Below are 25,858 nucleotides of genomic sequence, written 5' to 3' on the forward strand. Positions count from 1 at the left end.
CCTGCTGCTCTCCACTACTGCATCATCAGTCTTTCAGTTCTGTGGCTGACACGTGACATTCAAGTGATAATCCAGATTATTTTATTTCCTGTTTTCATTATTTCATGAGAGTGTGGCAAACTCCACAGGGGTACATCAAAAACAATTTAAAGGACATTTATGGTATGTCAGTGATGTAAAATATCTGCATTCCTTGGCTGACATCCATACCTGTAAAACATCTGTGATGCAATTCTGAGTGCAGGGCATGGATCTGGCTGCATGACGTTATGTTGCAGCAGAAGCCATCACAATGCTTGGAACATGACTCATGCACTGGTACATAATGCCAAGGTTTCCTAAACACATGTTTGAAGGAGGATTCCTAAGCTATCCTCAGGCAAACACTCAGCCTGATTTCCCCAAATGCCACACTCCCAGTTCCCAGTGTGGCCAGAAGGGACTGCAGAGTGCTCAGCATCATGTGAATAACAAGAGGATTTCCTGATGGATCAGCTCCAGCCTCTGCACACTGATGTGATACCTGGAAGCACCACACACCACATGCAACCAACCCCTGCACAGTGCCCTGAGGCACCAGTCTGGGCTGGATTTCCTGTGTCTGCCACTGGTTTCAAGCTCCATCCCAGATGCACCGAATTCCCTGAGCCTGGGCTCTTAGGCTGATCTGTGGATGCTCAGCAGATGTTTTCTGCACACCCAGCAACCCAAGGGCTTCCTGCATCTCATCTGCACAAGCAGCAGCACTGCACAAATGGCCAGATTCTGACAGCTCCACCAGCAAAGAGGATGGAAGGAAGCCCAGGAAACTTGGGCCACAAAAGCAGCACCTTCCAGGGAGAAACTGAGGCAGTGCCCTGCAGTCCCAACTGGCACAGCTCAAGGGAGTATGTCTAAATCCAAACCACAGCTGTAGGAATGATGCAAAGCCTGGCTTCCCAGGTACTTTGTCACTATCAAAACACTTCTTTTTGTGCTCAGAAACAGATGTCATATCCAAAACACGAGCATTTTTGTTTGTTTTTCTAAATACTAATGGGAATAAATGCACTTTAAAAATGCCTGCAGATACACACAAAAACCTACACACCTTTAACATGAATGTTCCTTTGGAGAAGTTTAACATTCAGTCCTCATCCTCAGAAGGCAAATTTTAAGGATTTTATTTTTCTCCTCCAGCAACACACATATTTTGTGGAAAATTCCCCATGTTCTCAAAACTTTAAAAGTTAAAGTGACAAATCTCTGCACAGCTTATTATAAAACTTATTTCCTTAAAATGTTCTGAAAAAGTTCTAGGAAAAATTAGCAACAGACCATTTTCATAGTAATTTAGATTAATGAGACATGCCAATTAAAACTGAAGATGAGTAAGACATACAATTTTTGGCCCATCATGGTGGACAGACTGTCAGTAATGTCTTTGCTCCAGCAATGGTAAATGTCTTTTGAAAATTATTTTAACTTAACTTTTGCCAATTTCATGCTAACTGCTAAGATTTTGTTCAGATGAAACATCCTCTCCAGCCTATTTATTATTAGTTCCAACAGTATTTTTGCAACAAACTGCCAAGTTTGTTGCCCCTGCACACATATTGTTACTCTCTGGAAATGAACATGGTTTTCAAAACCTAAAAGCAAATGGTCTTTTATTTCAACATGGAAAGAGCTTAACATCTCAAAGCTCTCCCTTGTGCTATCTACACCAGCTAATCAGACTTGTTTTGCACATAACTCTCAGGTCACTAAATGGATACAAACATGCTCAGAACTAGATTTGTCTCCACAAAAACCTCTCTGATAACCCAGCAGAGTTGTAAAAAGGCCGTAGGTCCCATCACCACCTGAGTCTCCACTGTGGGTCTGACACACAGCTCTTCCTTGCCTGTTTGAGCCTGGATGGCTCTGACAGGTAACAATCCATGGCTGGGGGAGTGCTCTGGAGCAGAATTCATCCATTCCCCTGCAGAAGTTACTCACGCCTGTATTCAGCTCCAAGTCTCAGCATCAGCCGGATGGGGAACACTTTGGCCCAGGGAGTCTCCCACTTCTGGATGAGGATGCCAAACAGGTAGGGTGGGGTTGGGAGCACCAGGTCCTGCAGGGACTGATAGGTCGCTGCGACGTACAAGAACCCTCCGTGTTCTTTGCTTCCGAGGAAGCTCTGGCTGAAAAAGGAGTGTCCCAGGTTGCCAACAATGTTACCTATGGGGAAAAAAAAAAGAGTTCATTACTTCACTGGTTTGAGAGCTGTATCAAGAACGTCAGGAGTTTTTCAGAAGGTAAAAACAATCCATGTTAAATTCACTTTTCTTCCTGGCGCATTAATGTGTATTAACCACACCTGAAACAATGGGTCAACCACAGCTGCTCTGAGCAACCTGTGCCAGGCTGTCACTGCCCTTTCAGGATACCAGAGGAGAGTTCAGGCCAGTATTGCTGCTAAGGTAGTACCTGAAACCTCCCCCTGGCACTACAGACACACCCACACAGAGCCTTTTTTCAGTGCATTACAGATATTAAAGGGACTTCCACTGCAGAAGCTGCTGTTGTTTGAACTAAACTTTTGGATTCAGCTGCAGTTTAAGGAAGGATTTGCACCTGGTCAAACAATTAGTGTCCCCTGGTTGTCCTTCCATTTAGGAAAACCACTGGGGTGCTTGATCAGACACATATGAAGATCTGGGTCATTTCAAGAATTACACAAAAGACTGTTTATTTCATTAGTACACTTAATGTAAAACGCAACTGAGAGAGACACAGGGGAGAAACATCACTAATTTTTATTCACATTTTTACTCTTTGATGCTTCTGATTTCCAAAAATGTTTATACTCAAATGGCTGAATGAATCTGAATGTTGATTAGGTTATTATAGCATCCAACACAGCATTTAACACTGAAGCAAAGAACCATGGTGAGATTCCTTTTACCAAATGACAACAACAGCATGCAAATAATGTACAGAACAGCTGATCACAATTCTCCATAGGAAGATGTGAATATTAATAGTGATGATTTGCTCTCAAAGAAAAAGACAATTTCAGAGAGCATGGTGTGCTTGATCACACCACTCATGAGGAATTGCATGGGATTGAGGTACTCATGCAGACCTCCTGGGCTTCTGGAGCAATCCCAGACTTTCCCACCTGCAGACAGAGGCTGCTAAGTAGGAGTTTCTGCTCCTTAACCACCTCATAACAGAGTGTAGCTGAACTCAAGGCAGTGATGTGCACATGTCCATCTGCACATCCACTGGACATTACCCATTTCTTCCTTTTACACACATGATGCACACACAGACAAATGCCAGGTTTTAAGTAAGTAAAACTATGAGTCACAGAAGTGATACTTTGACATCCTCAGTAATACAAGTTATAATAATACAGTTATTCCAGCCCTCCCTCTGGAGATGTGGCCATGCTGCTTTGCACCTTTCCAGACCACCTTGGCGCAATCATCACTCAATACTGACCTTCACATTACCTTGAGTCCTCCAGCTTTACATATAGTAACTGGTAGGTCTGTAAGCAAAATGCTCCATTTACACTCCATCTAACAAATAAGCTCATGGGGTTCCTTATTTTTCAAATTTCAGGGCCCGTTTGTGGATTTTTTTTCCTGTACTAACAAATGCTGCACAAAGTAAGTTATTAGGTTCCCTGTTAGAAGGTGACAGCTTTGGCAGCCCAGCATCCCATAGCAGGGTAAGGTTCATTCAGAGTTTGCCACTGTCCTGCAAAGCCAAGCTGTAATTTTACAGATACACACAGGCCAAAGCTGACATGATCACCCAGATCAAACTCCAGAACCCTTAGAGTGCCTACCATTTCTCAGCTGAGCATACCTGATGAAAAGTAGCTAGCAGAATAACAGAGCCACATCAAATGTCAGCTGCTGAGAATCCCTGCTCCTGCCCATGTGCAAATGCATCTCTGTCAGCTGTGCTGGGACACTAGTGCCTGCTCAGTGAAACACCAATGCACCAACGTGGGCATCCTGCTAGTGAGTGCAAACCAGTGTATCCACTGGTGTTCATGAGAAAGATTTTCACTTCTCTAAAATAGCTGCTGGCACTCGTTTGCTTTTGCAGTTTCCACCTACCCTCACTAATCGCCTCTTCTTCATTTATACTTCCTCTTCCCCTTCCCATCTGTTCTTACCCAAATAGAGCTACAGGCCTGATAATAAAGTTACTTGGTGAGGTTCTCAGCTCCAACAACATGATCACAATAATCCTTTTTACCCTTCAAGTGTATGACGTGTATGAACTGCCAAACTGCACTGAGTTCTGCCCCCTTTTCTGTGTATTTTCTGTGTGTGAGAGGCCAGGCAAAGTGCAGCTGTACAATCCTGTATGGATCTGAGACGTGTGGCACTGCCCACTGGAATGACAAAGCAACCAGACATTTCCACTTGAGACTGGTGCCAAGTGCTGCAGCAGAAGGGGATGACTACTTATTTTTTCTGTTTCAGGAGATGGAGCCTCAAGGCTCACACGCCTGGGATGCCTTAATAATAATTTTTCAGCCAACAGAGACATGGAAAAAACCCTCAGAGCTGAATCTGCAACTCAGCTGTTCATCCCTTTCCTTCCATAAGCCACAGCACCATAAATTACTCCTTCTGACACAAGCAGCTTGCACAGTGCAAGATCCAAGAGGCTGCCACCGCTTTAAGGGGACAAATTACTGGGATTAGGTAGCTGTGCTGCAATTCATTATTTATAACAGCTTAAGAGACTGGATGTGGACAGCATGGGAAGAAGCAAGTGTTTTCCTACACACTTCTTTAGTGCCCTTTTCAGTCAGCACAACCAAGTCAAAAAGGCTCTTTGGCTTGTCCCTCAAACATTTCTGCCCCAGCCAGGGGCTGTCAGTCTTTCCTGCCCTGTCTCTGAAGGTGATTCCAAGCTAAGGCCCCACTGAGAAGTTGCTATTCCCAGCCTGACATTGTCAAACCAAACCCACTGCACCATTACACATTTTAAGCACAGAACTGTTTCAGAGGCTTGTAGAGAAAGTGTAGGCGTCAGAAAAACCTTCAAAAATAACTATCCTTTGCAAAAGCATGTAATTTAATTTAAAACATATCACAACTTCCTTTCTAATGAGGCAATCTCAGAGTGAGCAGAAAGGTGCCTTTCCATATATTAAGTTCCAGCACCTGACATTATTTAGGAAGTGCTTTAAGTGTGCATGATGCATCTAAAGTAGTTCTGCAGGAGGTCAGTACTTATTCTCTTCTCAATTATACTGGGTTATCCTTGACTTTAAATCTTAAGCATCGCTACAAAGTTGTCCAAAAAAAAAAAAAGATGCTTTTATCCATAGTGTTTTGAATTCTTCACTCAGATATCTTTCCATGATGAACAATGTGCTTTGTACAGCGATTTGGCAAGCCCTTCTGGCCTCAAAACAGTCTATACCAGGAAAGGTAGATGAGGGAAAAAAAAAGACTCCTGCATTTGTTTATTGCCCTCAATGAGTAGTGAAGCCAGTTAGGTACTTTTACCAAAAACCAGTGAGGTTAAATTCTTAATGTATGCTTCCCATCTTTTGGTTAATTCCAGGTCAAAAAAAGGTAATGGCATCCAGACTCAGGCAAGGAATTTATTTGTGGCTTAGGGAATTCCATCCAAAGCAGCCAGGAACTGCCATGTACCAAACTCTGCTGGCATCCTGAAAACCCCAGCAGCTGAGTCCTGCAGCAGGAGATGCAAAGCAATATTCACCTGTGAACAATCTTGCCAGATGGATTTTCTTCAAGAGCAAATGAGCACATTTCCTTTGGAAAAGGAACACAAACCCCATCACTCCAAGAGCCACAAAGAGCCACAGAAGAGCCAAGACCATGAATGTACCTTGACACCCCAACACATCTGTAGCAGATGCCAACACTGAGAAAAACCTCCATATCAGCTCCACATTCAAAGTTCTGGCCATGGTCAGCATCTCTTTATTGAAACACATCAGAAAGCAATTTGGAAAGAACTTATTCCTACTGCCAAGGGCCATAATGCTTCACTTACTACCAGTGAGAGCAGCAGCTGCCAGCATCCAAAACTTTCTCAGGCTACTCTGTGGCAGCCTTCCTAACATCACTCACTCACCTCATATAAGGCTGATTTTGTCTCCACCTTTCCACAGACCAACTGGTTAACCTGTTCTCTATTCAGAACATCTACATGGGCTTCTTCACAGATCTACAATTAACTACCACCATACTTAATTAAAACCACACTGGGTAAAAAATGCACAAAATTGTGTCTGGGATAGACCCACCCTGACAAGGAATATCCCCAAAAACCAGGGTGACCACACAGCCATTTCAGGCAGTTGCCAGATTTACACTTCCACTACAAAAGTAGCTTTTATTGTCTTCCAGCACAGAGCTGATGCACTAGGGCATCTCTGGCAGCACTACATTAACACATCCAACTGCCTCAAAGTACCCATTCAGATGGACAGAAGTCCTCATTTTCCCATTCACTGCCAGGCTTATAGCCAACAGACAAGGATAATCATGGGATTACTACTACAGCAATGCAACTACTACAACCACAACAGAAATCATTAGCTTCCAATTTCAAAACAAGAAAAGCAACACAGCAGGGAGCTTGATGACAGAGGGGCCAGAGGAAAAGTAAAGTGATGAAAAGGGAGCAGCAGTAAATAATTGCCTTAACTGACTTTATTTTTTTAATAACTCACATGCATACAGTTTACAGTGAGAAATACCTTTTCCCTGAAAATCTCTCTGCTGCCTTCCTACCAGAGCCAGCCTGCAAACAACACCCAGCACAGAGGGCAGGACTCTGCCTCCAGAACAAGTTATCCCTTCAGGAAAGTGGAAACATCAGGGAAGAGGCATGAGTACATACAAGTACTTTGTGCTTCTATGCTTGAGCACAGAATTCAAGCTCCTAAATTCATGTGACTCATGAAGAAATCATTTGCTATGGATTGGGCTTTAATCCAACAAACAAAAAGGGATGCTCTGTTTTCCCACTGAAAACAAGACCACGAAATCTAAAATCACTTCAAAGCAATATCAACAACATAAAAAGTAATTCTTGTTTCCATTCCAATAAAAAGTACTTTTTACAGTACATTTATTACAGTACATCTATTTTATTACTGTTTTTAAGAAAACTTATACTAAAGGAAATAAATAAAAAACCTCCACAGAATTTACTTCAGTTTCCTGATACAGAATATATTTAAGCCAATGTATTATATAATGAAAAATGAAATGGAGAGGCAGGCTGTTAAAAAGTCTCTGAATTCTACTGGGAATTCTTGTTTGTTCTAAATGTCTAAATCATCTCATTGCCAGGAGAGGTGCAGTACCTCTGAAATGAACAGCTTGGAAAGCACGGCTCCACCTACAAGAGCAGAAGAACTGCTAACCACTTCCAAGGGATTACAGACACCAAACTGAAACCCCTACAGCATCACCTCCTCTCTGCCTGAATAATGCTTAAAGCAGCCAAGTTACAAATATGCTAACAGATCCTTCTGCCTCTCAACGCGTGCCTTGGAAAGAAAAAAAAGATGGATACTGAAAGAGCATTCCCAAGTGCTTTGGGAATTCATCAAGGTGCACTATCTACAAAACCTGCAGGCATTATGCAGTAACTGAAGGTGTCTGTCTACTCATCCTGCATGACTGAAACACAACACACAGCAGATCCTACCAAAAGAAAACACACAGTGGAATTCTTCAACAGCAACATTTGGTTTCTGATTAACAATTGTACAATAGTCAGCAGCTCTTTGCACCAGTGGAATTGTAGGATATCAAATTACTACCACTACTGTACTAAAAAAGAATTCCAAATACATTATGTAGGAGCTATAAATTATGTATTTCTGAAGTGTAATTATACAGAACTTCATAGCAATATACACACCAAGCTGGATTTATATCTGCAATATACATATATACACATTTATATACACATGCTTGCCATTTTTCACATCTATCTCCCTCTGAATAACATCATTATAAGACAAAGAAAATGAATTGAGGTTTAGAACAGTAGTTGTTTGTCATGCACACAAGATCCATTATGACATGAGATAATACATTCTGAACCTGGCAACCTCTCTGGACAAGCTGACCTTTATTGTACAAAGATATTTTAGGAAACAAATATCTTTCATTATTTTATAAAAGTACTGGATTCAATTACTCCAAAGGCATTAAGAATGATAAGCAGAACCTCCTGTAAATGTATTTTCAGCATATAACCTTAATGTGATCCAATTTCACCTCTGGAAAACAAGCTTTATCTTCTGATGAGCGGAACCAAATACTTGCATATTTCCTTATGCAAGGATTTTTGAATTCTAAGGTCCAACAATAATACCTAGAAGTGGAAGCCTATTTACTTTGTCAATGTAAATGTGCACTGATTTATATAAAAGTCTTGAAATCAAGATACAAAAATTTAAAATTATGGGATAATTTCTGAAATGCTCTACAGTTCATTCTGGGCACACACACACACACACATATATATATATATATATATATATATATATATACACTATTTTAAAATATAAATAGGATCTCCATCGTGTAGTAACAGACATAGGCAGTATGAGAATCAAACTTCTGAACTACCTCGTCAGGAGATACTGAACATACTATCCACAAGAATTCTCAACGTTTTCTTTCTGGCTGGAAGATCTATGGAGCAGGTCCCCAGGTTAGCAGCATTATATCTGGTGAGATGATCAGAACACTGGATACTGGCAACCAACAACTTATCCCCCTATCAGCTTTGATCCTTATTCTCTTTTTATATTTTCGCTTTTTTCAAAAAGAACCATTTACTGTGACAAAAATGTATCTGAGCCTGTATGATTTTTAACATTTTTAACAGAGAGCATTCCTACCTGCTAAGGCATCCCGGTAAAGTTGCACAAAATGGTTAAAGATATCCTTAGGCAAACATTTCTCATCAGGCAAACACTGCAGGAGAATGACGATCTCCGACTGCCCCACCGCGTGCATGCCTTTGGTGGTGAAACACCAGCACTTCCTGTTCACATCTGCACGGATGGAAACATGCATCAGCAGAGCAGAACTGCAAAAAGGATGCCTACATTTCACTGCAGGAAGACAGCTCTTGCAAGGAGCAGTTTTACAGCACATATTGTTGTGTTATCTGTCACACAGACAAATTACGTCCTACATCTGTTACCGTGAGGGCAAGCACATCCAAAACAAGAGCAGCTCAGTAATTCCCAGTTTACAGCTAAGGAAGAGCCAGAGTATTACAGCTCCCAGTCAGATCTTGGGATTAACACCACAGAGCAGACTTTCAGCAGTTTCTATATTCAAATGAAAGGATAGGATTTAAATGTGACTGAAGGAGCCTGAGAATAGGCCAGGCTGTTGGCTGTGTGTACCATGATCCTGACAACTAAAACAGTTTTCAGCAGTGATATCTTCCTTAATATGGAGAGCTGGATGTCAGGTGTCTCCATGAGACCTCACTGTGTTGTTACGCTTCACAGTGATGTTAGTAATGACATGTGCTCTGAGCTTCATTTCTTGAGAACATTAAGTTGTTGAAATAAAACCTGTGTCTATAATATATTACCTTTTTATACATATGTAAAAGATTGTACTGCAATCCAAGAGATGCTGAAAGGTTTATAAACGATTTATTAATACAGAACTGTCCTTCCCAATTTCTCCATTATGTTTCTATCCAGCAGAGATCAGCTGAGGAACTGGCATGAGAAGCCATCCATGTACCTCTCCACTCCTCCCTCAGCACAGGTGCACACAGGCACAGGACAGAAATGGACAGAAGAGGTGCACAGGGGAATGGAACCTCTGCACTGTCATGGGATCCCATCTGCTTTTTCCAGAATGGGATGACAGGGGAATAAGTGAAGCAACCAAAGGAAAATGGGTGATAAAATACCCTGCCCTACTAAGCTCTACAAGGGACATTGATCTCCAAACCTGAGACTGGAGGCTCCATCAGTCCAGTTTCTATTTTCTACCTAAAATTATCTGTATTGATACCTAAATCACCAGAAAAGGGCCTTTTGACATTTGACTTAATATGGCTCAATACAAAGTTTTCAACCTGTATGCTTTTTCTGAGACTGTACTACCAAATACAAATGCTGCTGTTCCTACTAATAATCTAGATAACATTTCCCTTCTAGACTAAGATTTATTTTATAATAAACACTTACAATTTACTATTTTTACCATGGACAGCAAATTAGCATTTAAAACAAACACTAGAGGGTCAGGGCCACCATCCTCCAGCTGCTGCATGACAGAGATCTGAGAAGGTCTCTCTTCCACAGCATAGTCTATGAAAGAAACACAATGAAATCCATAAATTACTGGTACAGACTGTACATTATAATCAGATAACCCCAATTCCAATTATTTTACTGTTTTGACCTTTTATACAAAAACTTATTTAAGTATTGCTGGTTTAAGTGATTGTTTACTAGACTGGTATTTTCAACTTCAACAGAATTCATGAGATAGCCTCTGTACATCCTTTAGAAAGGTGCATATTGTTTCAGAAATATAACTATTTTTCAGTATCAACTAGAGGAGAAAATTGAAATCAAATTGAAAAATGTGTCACAATGTCAACTGAAATCCCAAATGACTAAGTTAAGAATTGTTACTTAAATCACAGCAAGGCTGAAGGGCATCAGTCCCGAACTACTGTAAACAGCAAACACAGGATGGAACAGATCTGAAATTAAATGCTGCTCACATTTTGGTTTTGACACTATCCTGAAATAAAAGGTTATTTCCAACTTAACATAAGAAATGCACTGTGCCAGCAAAATATCTAATAGGAATAAAACAACCAAAGAAGAGAAAACAAGTTCATTCCAGGGATGTATTAAAGGATGTCATGAACCAGACTGTGGAAAGCAATTTCACATAAACAAATACACATTTTCTAATCTTTTCAAAATTAGTTTTTAATTTTCTGAAGCCTCCTCAATTTGGATCCTTTATAAAGGGATATCACAATGACTAAAAGCTGCACTGTGGGCCACGATGTGCAATAGTGCTGTTGAATGAAGGGCTTGGGAATGCCTCAGACAGAGCCCATGTTCCAACAGAATTTCAGAGAAGGGAAGCATGAATATTCAAAAGACTAATTAAAACCTATCTCTGTTTGAAACATTCCCCACAGTCCGATTAGTAAAGAAATTAGCACATGTTTCTGGACTGCAGTTAATTTTTTGCTTCGTGTTTTACTTGTTACAGGAATTTCATTGCAAGGTGGGGCTTTTCCTGGATGCAAATAGAGACCAAGTGTGCAAAGGAGTGGCCCAACATTTACCCACGAGTGCTTACTGAGAATTCCTTCCAATACTCAGCACACTGCCAGAATCTTATTTTTAAAATAAACACAACAGCCACTAGGTTATTGCATCTGGTAAGCATAAAAGCTGGCTGCCAAATTATACCCTCACCTCCTTTTACTCCAGTGGAGATGAGAATTGGAGGAAGACCATCTTCAGGAATCAGATTCATTGCACTGCCAACAGGACTGCCAACCTGAGTTATATTTCCCGAGAATACAGAGGCATTATCAGTCTACAAGAAGCAAACAACAAGGAAGGACAACATTAAAACAGTAATAATAATAAAAAAGTAAGAGCTGGCCAGCTAAATTATTATAGATGTAGGTGAAGGAATCTGTGTCTGCTGGAGAAATAGAAGCACCAAGTAATTTGGCTCTGTAACAACAGATGATCATGTGATGACTCCTGTATGTGAACTATTGCTAGAAAATCTGCTCAGAGCCTTCTCTAACATCATACATACCCATTTCTTCACAAAATCTTAATGCATCTGTGCCCATTTGAACTTTTTGCAGAGCCTCAATTCCACTTACATGCTTACATGAGGTATGGTGGACTTAACATTGTTAACTTTATCTGCACTTTCCTGCATACATAATTTTGTGACAGAATATTCTGATCCACACTATGATAATCTTATTGTTTCGAACCCCTTACTGACCATGACTCACCTTTTTTAAAGCATGTGTTACACAAACATCCTTCACACACCAGCTGCACAGCCAAATAGCTGGAAGACACACAGCCAACAAACATTCCTAGTGCTTTGCCCCAAAGCTCTTCATTTCATCTAAAAAGATATGGTTGTTTCAGCACTCTGCAAACATTCAAATAAGGACATCACTTGCTATGCAACATATTAAAACAAGCCTGAGCAGATTTCCTGCATGAGTCTTACTGCAGTCACCACAGCAACTCACAGACCACTCTCAACCAAGGCAAACACAGGATTTCGAATGCCAAATACTCCCTTACTTCTGCTGATGAAGTGTTGTTGGCCATGGGCTTTGGTGGATCATGAGACACTGCTAAGGTTCCCGTGGAAGTTGTCCCAGCCACTGTCAGCTTTGCTGCATCGGCAACTTCTCCATTGGGTAAAATCCCATCAGCAAACCAAACACGCCTTTGTTCTCTAGGCTGAGCCACTGGAGAGAACATTAAAAACCAGCATTTAACATCTCACAGCAACACTGCCTAGGAAAATCTGAGTATAAAACAGCAAAATGGAAAAAAATAAATATAAAAATGTGGATTGGAAGGAACTTAAGACATCATCTAGTGCATTCCCTATGGCAGCATCATGTACAAACACAACCACTGAGAACAGTTTACATGTCCTGAAAAAGCTGATGTCCCTGCTGAGGTCAGGAATAGCTCACTGGCATTAGCCATTATTTGGAAGGGGTGAAGAGCAGGTATTCTTTCCAAATTCTTACTACAAGTCAACTGAAAGAAAAAGGAAGTGTTCTTACCTTCTGCTCCAGGATGCTTCAGAACTCCCACAGGTACCATGACAGTGGGAGGCGGGGAGCTCAGGGCGCCAGAGGCCTGAGCCTGCTGCAAAGGAGGGATAGTAGAACAGTATTCAGCAGGATTGTTAGGGTTAGGGCTCTGGCTTGAGGCACTCATCATGTTCTCCCAGGCTTGAGCTAAAGCAAACAAAGAACAAGAGCCATGAACACAGAGGAAGGTATCTCACAGTCCAAAACACTGCGTTAAGTTCTCAGCTGCTGTCAGTATGGACCCTGCCACCTCCCAAAGACCATTCCCTCCATGTAACAGCCCAGGAGACTGCAATTAAGCAAGAAAAGCACAAGGAAAAACTGCACTAGTCCCATGCAATAAAAATAGCAGTCCAAAAAGAAGTATTTTCTGAAAAGGGAAAAAATATACTTTGACTTGAGCGATACTTAGCTCTTCATGTTTCATTTTGTTTCTTCTTCAAATACTTAATTGAAAACAGTCAATGTGTACATAAATATATACATATATGCATATATATATATATATATCTATCTCTGTATCACAATGCATGGAGAAATAGATACTATAAATCTTTCATAATCCACAAAATACATGAGCAGCTTTAGCTTTCATTTATGATAAAAAAGCACCCTGTACTTCTTTGTGTCCAGGACAGTTGTGTACAGATCAACAACTTTTATTCTTAACTCTAAAAAAAACACTTATGCTATTAATTTGGAAGGCATGACTTGAGCCTTAATTCAACTGGCCAAAAAATAACACATAAATCTTATTTGTCAACAACATCTATCATAGGAAAATCTCCTCCAGGGTGTAAACCAGACTATCTCCACAGTGCCACTTCTTTTTCACCTCTAAGGGAGGCTTGTAGCAAGATGCCAGAAAATTCATATGTGTGTTTGCACCCACAACCATATTAGTGTGTTACAAATAAATGCATTTTTTTGAGTCAGGCATAAATATCATGGCACCTAAGCTCCCAGAGCATGTTGGGTTCCTTCATCTGCAAATTCTTAGAAAACCAAGGTGGAAATAACAAGATAAAAAAAATCCTCAAACAGAACTCAACAGAACATAAACCCTCCTGCTTCCCCCATCAACCTGCAAAACCAACAGTGAAATGCTTGTCAATGAAAAATGTATTGGCACTGCAGCTGAGAAAACTACTTGAACCAAAGCACTTTTTAAACAGTAATTCTATAGCAGTTATAGTAAAAGTCCTGAAAGAAGAAAGTATTAAAAATGCACAAAGTTATCTGTCCAGGGCTCCTTTATTAGCAAAGTAAAATAGCATTCTTAAAGCCTTCTTTAAATGGAGCAAAGTGCCAAGTCAGAACATCTACCAACTGAAAATACACTAAAACTAGCACTGGAAACTGATGAAACACACAGCCTGGCCATGGAAACATGCCAGAAAACACACAACCCTCCTCTCACACCCCAGTCAAACACAAACCAGGTTCTGAGCAATCAAGTGAAATAATAACTGCTTTTACAGTTCCTACCCCTGCTTCCAGGACTGTGCAAAGATTAATGCTTAACCTGCTGCACTGACAGGGACAAAAGCCCCAAAAGCTGCATTGACAAAGAAACTGGAAGGACCACGAGGGGTGGGATGCAATCAGGCTACAGGTGAACTAACCCACAGCATCACCATGAAGCACTGCAGCAGGGACAGGAACAGAGGGAGACAAGGCAAGCACAGCAGTGGCCTGGATGGAACCAGGCACTGGTGTCACTGCTGCCATGTCTGGGCATCTGCCCTGGCAACAGGACAGAGAGGCTTCCAAATTAAATCATTATAATATGATCAGTTTTATTACGTCTTTTTGAAACAACACTTTGGTTTCAACAAAATATTTATAGATTCTTCCTTTCCCCAAATGAAAATTAATCCTAGTCACCACGACAGAGCCAGCTGTCTTTTGCTAAGAGTATTTGTAATTCCTTGTTCTTGTGCACATTGAAATGTGTTCATTCCTCCATCTCAAAACGTAACAATTTAGAACCCCTTCAGCATCATTTACTGGGACTAGTTTTTAATTTTTAGATACTATAACCTACAATTTCCTGCCACCTTACACATTTGGCCTAGAGTAAAGGATTATTAATAATTAAAATCTACCACTGCATAGCAATTAATGTTTAATATTTTTGAAGCATTTCATCTGAATTTTTTTCTGAGAAAATTATATTCTTGTTTAATAGCAGATACTGTCTACTTTTATACTCTCATCTCAAGACTAAGCACTCAGTTGCTTTCAACCAAACCTGAACCAATACTCAACTTCTTTGGAGAAAAAAATAAAGCTATGACCTTAAGTTTAGTTTAGATGTTCAAACAACAAAGAAATCTTTCTGAAAACAGCCCAAATAATCCACTATGCAGTAATATGTAAAGATAATGCCAAAATTACTTTACGTGATGCTGACACAAACCACAATTTTCCAAACTAGTTCTTGGTTAGAATCTTTGCTAAAAGTCTCCAAAATTTAGCTAAACAATTGCAGCAATGGATATTCCATTATATTCCTGAATTTCCATGACTTCTCATTCTACCTTTTAGAATGTTAGAATGCACCTGTCAGACCATCCTCTACCACTGAATTCACTTCTGACATCAAGTTTCAGTGATCCAGATATGTATTTATATCTACAAAGGACCAAGACACTCATTCACTTTCCCACTAATAAGCCAAAATGCCTGGAATTTCTCACTATGAGACAGGTTATCTCATGAGTTATGTACCTACATGGGTCCTCTCTCAACCTAATCCAATTTCTCTGCCTTCTCAATTCAAGACAGAAGACCTGAACATTGAGTCTTTCAGCAGCAGCTGTCCCAGTGTCATGGGCATAACTCAGCTGGACAGATCATCACCCAGAGGTAACTGCTAGTGTGGGAAGTTCTGGAGATTTTCACAGGCCTTAAGGGAGTGCTCTATGTTTCCCCATATTTAAAGCACAGCTCTAAAGTGTTAACACAATAAAGAACAGCACACAAAATACACTCCACAGCCTGCTGGCCAAAACCAGAGTTTTTCCTTACACCAAGCAGATAGAACTTCCTTATCAGTTCTACATGTAAACTTCACAACTACTTGTGACCTCTCTCCTGTGTCCCATGTTCTCACCAGAATTTTAGCCACAGCACCACCATGGGTTTGACACTCTCCAGGAATGTGGGACTGTAACCATCTAAGCTCAGCTGTCCACATCTGGGGACTATTTAAACAAGACCTTCTACTCTAGCATCAAGGAGTTAAGAAGAGGAACTGAATTAATTTGTGGATAAATACTAATTTCCCAGTCTCCTATAGTCCACGATCTAGAACAGGCACAACTGCATTACTCTACTCTTTGGCATTCCATCTAAATGTGTAGCAGGTAATCTACTCAGGCAACAAAGGATATAGAGTACACCTCTGAATCAACCCCAAAGTCACAGGTTTTGCAATCCTGGTAGAGCACTCCCAAATGAAAGCTTTCAAACTCACTGCAACCTTACCACTTTTTCTACTCTTCACAGGGATTCCACGCCAGCCTCTCAAGCACCTTTACTGTTTTAGAATACTTACCCATACAAATGAAGTCTTTTGATATTTTTCTTTTTAAATGCCCTCACTGCAGCTACACTCAAAGCCAGTGAGGTGCCACATCTCAGGTTCCCTGCCCACTCACCATTCATCAGCACTGAGTGGCAGATCACACACACTCTGGCTTCCTTTCGGTCCATGTAGAGCAGCTTGCACTTCAGGCTACAGCACGCGGCACAAAACACCTGGAACACAGGGGAAACTGCTCAGGGGTGGGCACAAACATGGGACAAACTGATGGATCTGCACAAGGGAGTGGCTGCAAAGCTCCTGAAATGCAAAATACAGAGGTAAAAAATCAGTATTTTCCCATTAAAGCCACAGTGACCAATACCTACCCATGGTGCCTGTACTACTAATCCTGGTGATTATTTTGTGAAACATATAAACGCATTTTGTCCTGATACTGCACTGTGGTGTTGTTAAAATTTGTTTGGCATAAATGACAATGGGGGTAATAAACAGTCATGGTTTGATGCTGGCACAATGTCAGTGCCTTTATGAAAATATATTTTTTTTAGTGGTTGCTGTGAGATGTGACTAGAAATAGAGCAAAGCAGGCTTCAGCTTAGGAATAAAGGAAAAAAAACTTTATTAACTTACAATATGTCAAAAGGAGCACACACAGAACTCAGAATGAAAATCTTCCAAAACATTCCTCTTCCTCCCTTCAATTTCTACTACAGTACGGAATAAAACCTTAGATTCTCAATCTAGTTACCATCCCTCAGATGATCAACTCTCAGCTCATCACTACCCTTCAGATAATCAACTTCCAGTTCATTAAGGAGAGAGGAGTCCCTCTTGTACCACAGGCTTTCCCAGGAAACCCAGTGGAAACCTCGAGTGTTTCCATGTCACACGTGGCACCGCCCGGAGAACATCTGCCATTGTGACATCTTCCTTCCATGCCCAGTGCTCTCACCACTGCACATGGACCAGAATTGTTTCTATGGTTCTCCTTTTAAGGATGCTTTGCTCAGTTCCAAAAAAGCAACAGTTTTTCCCTTTCCTGTCACCAGTCCCCCTTAAATTCACCCTCTGGGGCCGGGGGGTCTGGAGAACAGAGATCTTTTTTTTCACTGAAGACATAGGACACTACCACACCTTCCTCATCTATCTCTGTTCACGCTGCTCCTTCACATAACATCACTGCACTCTCTTGGCTCTGAGCCATTGCCTCCCCCTAAATGCAGTTTCTGTGTTACAGGAAAAATTGGTTCTGTCTATGGCTATACAAGAAGAGTCCAGTCAAAGGCCACTCCATCATCTCCTCCCACCTAGGATTCTTCTCAATTTCTTCTGACATCTTTCACTTGCTCAGACTTTCACCACACTTGCCCATTCTCTTCTATTTAATGTTTGTCTCTTTTCTAGGAGGGTTTAATGTTCTGCAAAGTTTTCATTGTCTAAGAAAAGGGTTAAAATCTCGGGCTCTGCCTGCCCAGAACTCCCATGGTGGCCGGGCACCTTCTCTATCCGCACCCTCCCCTTCTCTTTCTCAGCTGGCTGTGCTGTTGGCACATGATATCAAATTTCAAGGTGGCACAGGCACAGGCCGTGTCCCTCTGTCCCAGGGTAGGGGGGGGCTGCCCAATACCTCTCAGTGTTCCTCCACCCCTCCATCCACATGCAGGGGCTCCGCCCTACCTCACCTCAGGCCACATGGCAGAAGAAGGTCTGACTTCTTTTACAGACCAGAACCAAGAGAGTTTCCCTGGGAGTTCTCTGCTTTTTATGCCCCGTGTTCTCAGAGGCAGTCCATGTCTTCAATGGCCACATCAGGTGCCAATATTTAAATCTGACCACTGATTGGTTTGACTACAACTTCCCGAAAAAACTCACTTCCTTATCAACCTAAAACAGTATCTATCACATTACAATCCCTCACAGAATTAACAATCTGGGAATTAACTTCAGTCTTAGAAAAAGCATGAGTACTTCCTAGAACTGAATAGCAATTCAATGAACAAGTATTCCATATATATAAAAGAAACTCCTATGGCACAGATTAATTCAAACTTAATTAACTCTTTGCAGCAGCACAATTCATCTACATGGAATTGAACATTAGAAGGAATTTTTGGACATCAGGAGGAATTTCTTCACAGAAGGGGGGGATTAAATATTGGAATGGGCTGCCCAGAGAGGTGCCCAGAGAGGGGTCACCATCCCTGGAGGTATTTAAGGAAAGACTGGATGTGGCACTCAGTGCCATGGTCTGGTTGACAAGGTGGTGATCAGTCATCAGTCAAGACTGGACTTGACTATCTCAAGAGGTTTTTTTCAACCAAAATTCTGACAGCAACTCCAGCTGTTTAATCTCTTCATATCGAGCAAGCTACTCCTCGGTTGAGGAGGAACAGTGATTACCAAAATATTTTAAGTGTCAAACATACAAACCAAGACATTTCAGAAAGCTGAACGACATCAGTACAGCGGCAAAATTTTGCTCCATTTCTACAAAAAAGCCCATTTTGACATGAATACAACCACCACAGTGTAACAACAGTAGGGAGAACTCAGGAACTGCATTCTGTGCACCCTGGCTGCTAAAGGGGCTGCGGCAAAGCCCAGGGAGTACAAAGTGCCGTGGAGATGCAGCTGCAGTGCTGGTCCTTCTCCCCTGAACCAGCTCTAAAAAACTCCTCAGTCCTGGGCAGGAAACAGTCCTGAGGCTTCCTCCAGACAAGCAAAACCATCAAACATGAGCATGGCTTGTGCACCAAAACACACCTGCATGCAGACATGATCCTACAGTAGCAACTGTCTTCTCAAAATTCTGTAGAAGACATGCCCTTAATGATTTCTTACTCATTTTAAATAATTATATTGTCTTTATTTTAAAAAATCCAGTAGCTCCTCAGGGTTATTTTTCCAGTGATATGAAGGTACTGATGAACATCCACAAGGTAATGTCACACTCAGGAGAACTAGGAACAGCAGCAGCTGCCTAACAAATGAGTTCAGATATCAAGAGAGAATTTCAAAATTTAATTACGGGTGGATAGTATCTCTGCAATACATGATGCATTATTATGATCTATAATGCTTTCTAAATTTAAAAAAATATTCCATCACTCCAGCAGCATTATTTCTGTAATACAGACAAGAAGCTACACAGGATTGTTATATATAAATGTGTTTAAGCCTAATTAAATTTCAACCAAGTTAAAGATCACACCAAATTACAACTACTTTTAGTGGCAAGAGTTCAAAATAAGCAAAGACAGGTTCTGAACTAAACATGAGAGTTAAAAAACATGCAGAAAGCTCAGCCCTGTGTCATTAGAACCAGTTTTAATGTTTTCTAACTATGACAACTAAAACATTTCAAAATCAAAATATAATTAAGCACAGACTGGAATTTTAATGCAAAAATAAAACCCACCCTTTCACATATGAAAGGGTGAAAACCTTTCAAAAACCAAAGTAAATATATTTGAAAAATGTGATTTCTGCACATACATCCTAACCCAATTTACATGTATTCTAGGGAATATTTAAAACAACATCAAAGCATATTTTAGAGACATTTGACATCATTTCAGCTCTCTGGGCAAAACTTCCAGTCAAAAGTTCATTCAGTATTGAACATGGAAAAATCAATGTTGTCAACCATGAATGAAGGCCCAACACAAATTAATATCTAATTTAGGACCCTTTTTCAAACAACACATTCATAAAAGCTCCCAAATGCAATGATTTAAATATTAAAAGAGAAAATAGAAGCAATGACAGAACATCCCCACCTCCTCTCTCAGGCTGCATCAGCCTTGAGCAGTAATGCAGAGAACGCAATCCAGCACAACTGACAAGTCAGACTTGTTATTAACAATCACCAAGTCATTATCTCAGCACATCATGCTATAAAAAAACAACAGAGCAGTGTCAAAGCAAGTTTTATGTTACTAGAGTTTTAAGGTTCACTAGGAGTTGTTAAAGAATTAGTTGCTAGTGGAATTGCTGATTTTTTTAGTATTTTAGTAGAAAAATATCATTTTGATTGTCAATAAAAGATTGCATATAAAGCTTCTGGTTTTCCTATTAAGGATGATGATTTAATCTGACAATAGAAGGTACATAAATACGTAACATAATTTATGAATGTGTCCACACATTCATCAGGTTCTTTATTTTAACTCAAAATTTACTGTAAGTGTATTACTTTCTATCAATCCAAATGGTTCTTATCATCCATTCACTTTGCAATTATTACCCTGAAATTAACAACCCAGACTTCCTAGTTGCCACTCAATTATTTTTAAATGCAGTGTTTATTCCCAAATGAAACAGATACATTCACCCCTACTAAAATGATTTGTCACGATGCTAATAAAGCTTAAACAGAAACTGTTGTGCTAAAGCTTGTGTTCAAAATATTTAACCCCATGACTTCCCCTAGAAACAAATAACTGCAAGGGCTGAAGATGTAGTCTCCCCAGTTCTTTTAGTGAGATTCAGACATTTAACAGTGGAAGCATCCCTGTGGTTCAGGAGTTACCTACACCACACATAGTGTGGGTTGTTTCTATGATTAAGCTTCCACTACTGGAACCAGAAGAGGTTTTAGCTTCTAGATCTGTTCTCTGAGGAATGTTTTTACTGGTGAAGTTCTGAACTGCTCTGGGAAAAAAAAACAGGAAGGAGGAGCAGACAGCTGAGAACTGGAATTTCTCAAGCCACTGCAGCTACATTCATCTGAACTTGTCTGTCAAAGCTTTGGTCTCTCTCTGCCCAGAATCATTACAGGAATTAAGGGCTGTAAAGCAATTTGCAGTATGTGCTAAGTATTTGACTTACACTGATCCTTAGCATTTATTAATGAGTCCTTTCTGCCACATCTTTTGGCTACACTTGTACAAACTTGGCCCAGATAAACATTTGCTGACAAAAGCTTGTAAAAACAAATCCATTCTAAGTCTACTGAGTCAGTTTGTCTACTGAGTAGAGGTATTTTTAATTTTATCTATTTCTCACATATAATTTAAAAAAACCCCACTGGCACTGGTGGTTCTTCTCAAGGTTTGTCAGAAGGATGCAAAAAGAAAAAAAAATATAGAAATTTTTGGCCTTTTTCTATCATCACATGTTTTATCCATTTACAGATGCTCCAATTTTTTGCATTCATTTGTGCTACTCAGGGCTTCAGTCACTACAGAGAAGCCATTAATTCCAAGCAATAAACTCATTTAAAGCACAAAAATAAGTAAAAATTTTACTGCACATGAAATCTGAAGTAATATTTGTCCAACTAGAAAAAAAACCCCACGTATATAACAGTATCAGTTAACACATCAAAGCTAAAATCATGGACAATCCTTTCACTTCCATGCCTTACAGATTCTCCTTAACTGCTAGGAGAAGAATGAGGCCCCTGATGGAAACCAAAAGTACACTGAAGGCAGGCATGTGCTTTATGTGATGCTCATTGGTCACCTGTGGTTACTGGCTCCACATCAGGACTTCCACTGCAACCAAGCTGCTGCAGGATGGGCTGCACCAGCTGCAAGTCCTGGAGCAGTGCACAAGGAATGTCCGCTCAGCTTTTCAAAGTGTCCTGGGAAAGACTGCTCAGCATTTCTCCAGTGAGAAGCTGAGTGCTCCTAAAGGGAACAGGAGCAAGCCTAGGGGCTCTGCTGGGCTGTTTCCAGAACCAGCTGGCATAAGGATTTGAGCTTTCCTGATATATTTGCTTCTTTTAAATTCTTTATCCACATCATTCTGCCTTCCCTGCACTCTTCTGGTAGCAAAAATTATCACCCATACCAGCCAGGTCTTTCAATCAACTTCAGAAACCTTTGAATGAGGCCTAAATGAATTGAAGTTTTTTTTTTTTATTCTACTTCTTGTTGATTTTAGTATTTCTTTCTACAGTATTTATTAATAACTAATTAACAAGAGTGTTAGTTTACTGTTTTTGAGTCATCATTATTTTTTCCCTGAATTCCTACTTATGTCACTGATATCTATTTCAGTAAAAGATATTTGGAATACTTTACAGGTTATTAATTTACAATAAAATAGTCACATAAGAATTTGAGTTCACCTAGATGGCACATACATAACATGTTAAAACATTCTCAACAATAAAGTATTTCTTACACAACAAAAAGTGATACAGAAATTATGCTTTAGTTCTCTTCATTATGACATTTCTCACTATGTGGACATATACCAGGTTACAGTTAATCACTTTTTTTTTTCCTCCCAAGAGCAAATGTATGTTTAAAAACATGTTAATACTATTTAAAATAATGTAAGCAATATGAGAATAATAAAGAAGACCAAGAAGATCTGATTTCATCAGCCATGTAAACCAGCAGGAATGCCAGCAATCCAACAGCCCTCTCCCAGTATACAAGTTTGTTTCAGTAACTTTATTGGGATTATTGATGCAGTAATTTCTGTAAAGCAGTTTCCTGCACTTAGTCATTTTATAAAAGTTCTTACATAAACCCAAGGATGATGATCATTGCAATCAAGAAATAAAACTGCTCATTTAGATTAATAACAATGAGTTACTCTTTATTGACACCCTATATAGATCAGAGCTCAGAAATTCCCATTTTTGCTTCACTCAGACACAGCTTTTTAGGAAGAGATGTCACAGGTAACTATATCCAATAGCTTAGCAAGCCCTCTAATGCGATGTTGTGCAGTACCAGGGAAAAAAGGGTGCTTTGAGCTTATTCACAAAATATGAACTTACCTTCCCACAGGCTCTGCAATGGTGCCTTCTTTTGGTGAATGTAAATCTGGCCTCACATTTCATACAGTTTGGTGCTTGAGAGTCTGGAACCCACACTGGAGCCACCTCACCCAAAGTCGTAAAAGGCTTTCTGGCTGGAGCTCCAAACTGACCAGCTCTGAGATCATTATCTGGACTATCTGGGGCTACTGCAAGGCACGAACTATTAGAGACTCCAGATTCATACTCGTCCAAATGTTCCCCATTAGAGCCAGTACCAGAGACATTTGAAGATGTTTCACCAGGAAACGTGTCTGCTGTATCCCCTAACTGTGTCTTACCAAAGACATTTTTGTTTTTACTATTACCTCCACAATTTGGGGGAATTACATCGTTTTGTAAGTGGTCCGATAATGGCTTCGGAATCTGCAGTTTCAGATTTGTGGGTTGCTTAGGTCTTGCACCACCAAAAGGAACACTGTTATATTGCAGGTTAGTCACTGGTTTTGGTGAAGTCTGCCCTTGCATGGATGAAACCTGACTACAAAGATTATGCAAATAATTTTTCTTTATGTGATCACCAGTGCTGTTTAAAATAAGACCACTCCCTTCTGTGGCCTCATTTCCTCTCTGTTCATAAATATTAGTGTAACATTCTGACTTGCTCTCCTCAATCTCCTTTTCCTCTGTTACCGAGTCTTCCTTGGAGGGTAAAGTCTTTGGAACATGAGCAACAATTGGGTTCTGCATTCCATAGGAATCACAACCATTAGACAGAGAGCTTGCTGCTGATGTAGCCATCACATCAGAGAGACTGGACCCTCCAAGCTCATCTGTACCAGACCCTTTTAAGTCTATGCCTGCCTCCAATACCCCATCTTCATCTTCTTTGCTATTCCCACATGCATCATCAGGCTGTTTGGTCTGCAAAAGTCTTTCATTCTCTCCTAGAGTTTGCTTATTATTCATCTCATTCAACTTTGTCAGCTCCCAATTAGTCATCTCCTGAGATTCAGGGTAACATTCTGCCATGCTGTGCAATTCCGTTGTGCCGAGATTTTTATCACATTCAATGACTTCGCCATCAGTGGCACCAACATCCTCTGCAACACATTCCTTGTAATTGCCACTTCCAGCCACGTTAGGTTGACAGGTCTCGGTGAGCCCAGATAGCCTAGACTGCAACTGCTGGGTTGTTTCCTGTTCTACAATTAAGCTTCCACTACTGGAACCAGAAGAGTTTTTAGCTTCTAGATCTGTTCTCTGAGAAATGGCTTTACTAGTGAAATTTTCAACTGATGCACAATTATCTTGCATTTTAGCAGTACCATCAACTGGTCTCTGCAAGAGAGTCACTGCATTGATCCCTGCAGTTATAGCTTCTGAAAACAGCAAATCCTTATTCATATTAAAATCCTCCTTTAATCGAGAGGAGGGGCATGCAGCAGTCAGGCCTTCAGATGAAGCATTAATCAAATGACTTACAGAGTCATCTTCAGTGCACAGCCTGTTTACCTGCTTTTCTGTATCAATATCCTTTTCTGTGGATCCATTTACAGTAACACTGAACTGGTCACTCTGTCGGTTTTCATTATCCAGTGTAAAGCTAATAGAGTCCATTAGGGACTGACTGTTGTAATTTGTACAATCCACCACATCACCACTTTGTAGTGTTCTTCTGTCACAGTCGTGCATGACTGCCACCACTAGCACATTTTTCTCCTCTGGCAAGCAAGCTGTATTTCCACATTGCTTTTCTCCTGCTTCCATGGAGTTACACTGATCATCCTGATTACTATTTCTTTTAATCAACTGATCATCTGCTGCTGCCTGATCATCAATCCACATGACTGGGGTCTCTGGGCTTATGCTAAAATCCTTTCCATTAGCACAGCGATCCCCTCCTCCTGTTGGTGCAGTCACTGAGTGGGACAAGGAGAAAGACTTTAATCTCTGCTGACATTCATTAGGAGTTGTAGCTTCATTCACGTTGGCCACTGCCGAGTTGAATGACAGGCGACGAGAAGGCGGATCTAGAATCTGATTCCACTTTGCACCCAGCAGAGTAGGTGAAACAGCGGCATCTGAAAAAGGGTTTAAACAACAAAACTTACTGCCTTATTACAGCTACAGGTTCTCTTAACCCTGCTGCATCAGACTGTCACAAATAGAAATGCAGAAGTGTTCAAATATGGGCACAAAAATGAAGCTCACCTGTCATAACCAACATCCTTGGTCAACCATTAGTAGGGTAATTCCATAACGTTACTGGAACTCAAGAAGTTTAGAGCTACCCCAATGAGTATCAGGTTGAATTTGCACAAGCAGCTTTAAAGCATTGATTAATATATTTCAGACAGCTAGAAGTGCCTGGAAAGATTCTCACCCCCATAAAATGAACATTTCAACTTCCTTGACAGCAAAGAATTGCCAATTAGACTAAGCAAAAAATTTAGTGCTCTGAACATGATAACCTTCATTATATGATTTATGTGACCTAATAAAACATTTCTGCAAAAGAAGCTTAAAATAAGTTTTGCCTGATTTGTTTAAAATAAATGATTTAAATATTGCTACTGAGATTAGGTTTCACAAAACCTTTCTTTAAAAGTGTATGACACATTTGCTATAAAAAGAGGAAGAAATTTTACAAAGGTAAACAAGATGAATGGAAGCAGAGAAGAATGCTATTAAGAAATGGTGAAGAC

At 40.3% G+C, this 25,858-nt stretch overlaps 1 protein-coding gene across 4 annotated transcripts in view; it reads right to left on the bottom strand.

Moving 5' to 3' along the window:
* The window catches only part of ZFYVE9 (zinc finger FYVE-type containing 9), a 56,868-nt gene that overhangs the window by 9,543 nt on the left and 21,467 nt on the right, over window positions 1–25,858 (bottom strand). For 3 of the 4 annotated variants that reach the window (XM_009088724.4, XM_030226633.2, XM_030226634.2), the window contains 8 exons: window positions 23,172–25,234; window positions 16,545–16,644; window positions 12,850–13,026; window positions 12,353–12,522; window positions 11,486–11,609; window positions 10,226–10,348; window positions 8,906–9,061; window positions 1,981–2,205 (listed from right to left, as the gene is read on the bottom strand). In XM_009088724.4, the coding sequence (XP_009086972.2) occupies window positions 1,981–2,205; window positions 8,906–9,061; window positions 10,226–10,348; window positions 11,486–11,609; window positions 12,353–12,522; window positions 12,850–13,026; window positions 16,545–16,644; window positions 23,172–25,234 (3,138 nt within the window). The remainder of the gene's footprint in view (window positions 1–1,980; window positions 2,206–8,905; window positions 9,062–10,225; window positions 10,349–11,485; window positions 11,610–12,352; window positions 12,523–12,849; window positions 13,027–16,544; window positions 16,645–23,171; window positions 25,235–25,858) is intronic. The other variant, XM_050977184.1, reaches the window with a different exon arrangement.

This window comes from Serinus canaria, chromosome 8 (genome assembly GCF_022539315.1).
Source record: "Serinus canaria isolate serCan28SL12 chromosome 8, serCan2020, whole genome shotgun sequence".
Classification (NCBI taxonomy): Eukaryota; Metazoa; Chordata; class Aves; order Passeriformes; family Fringillidae; genus Serinus; species Serinus canaria.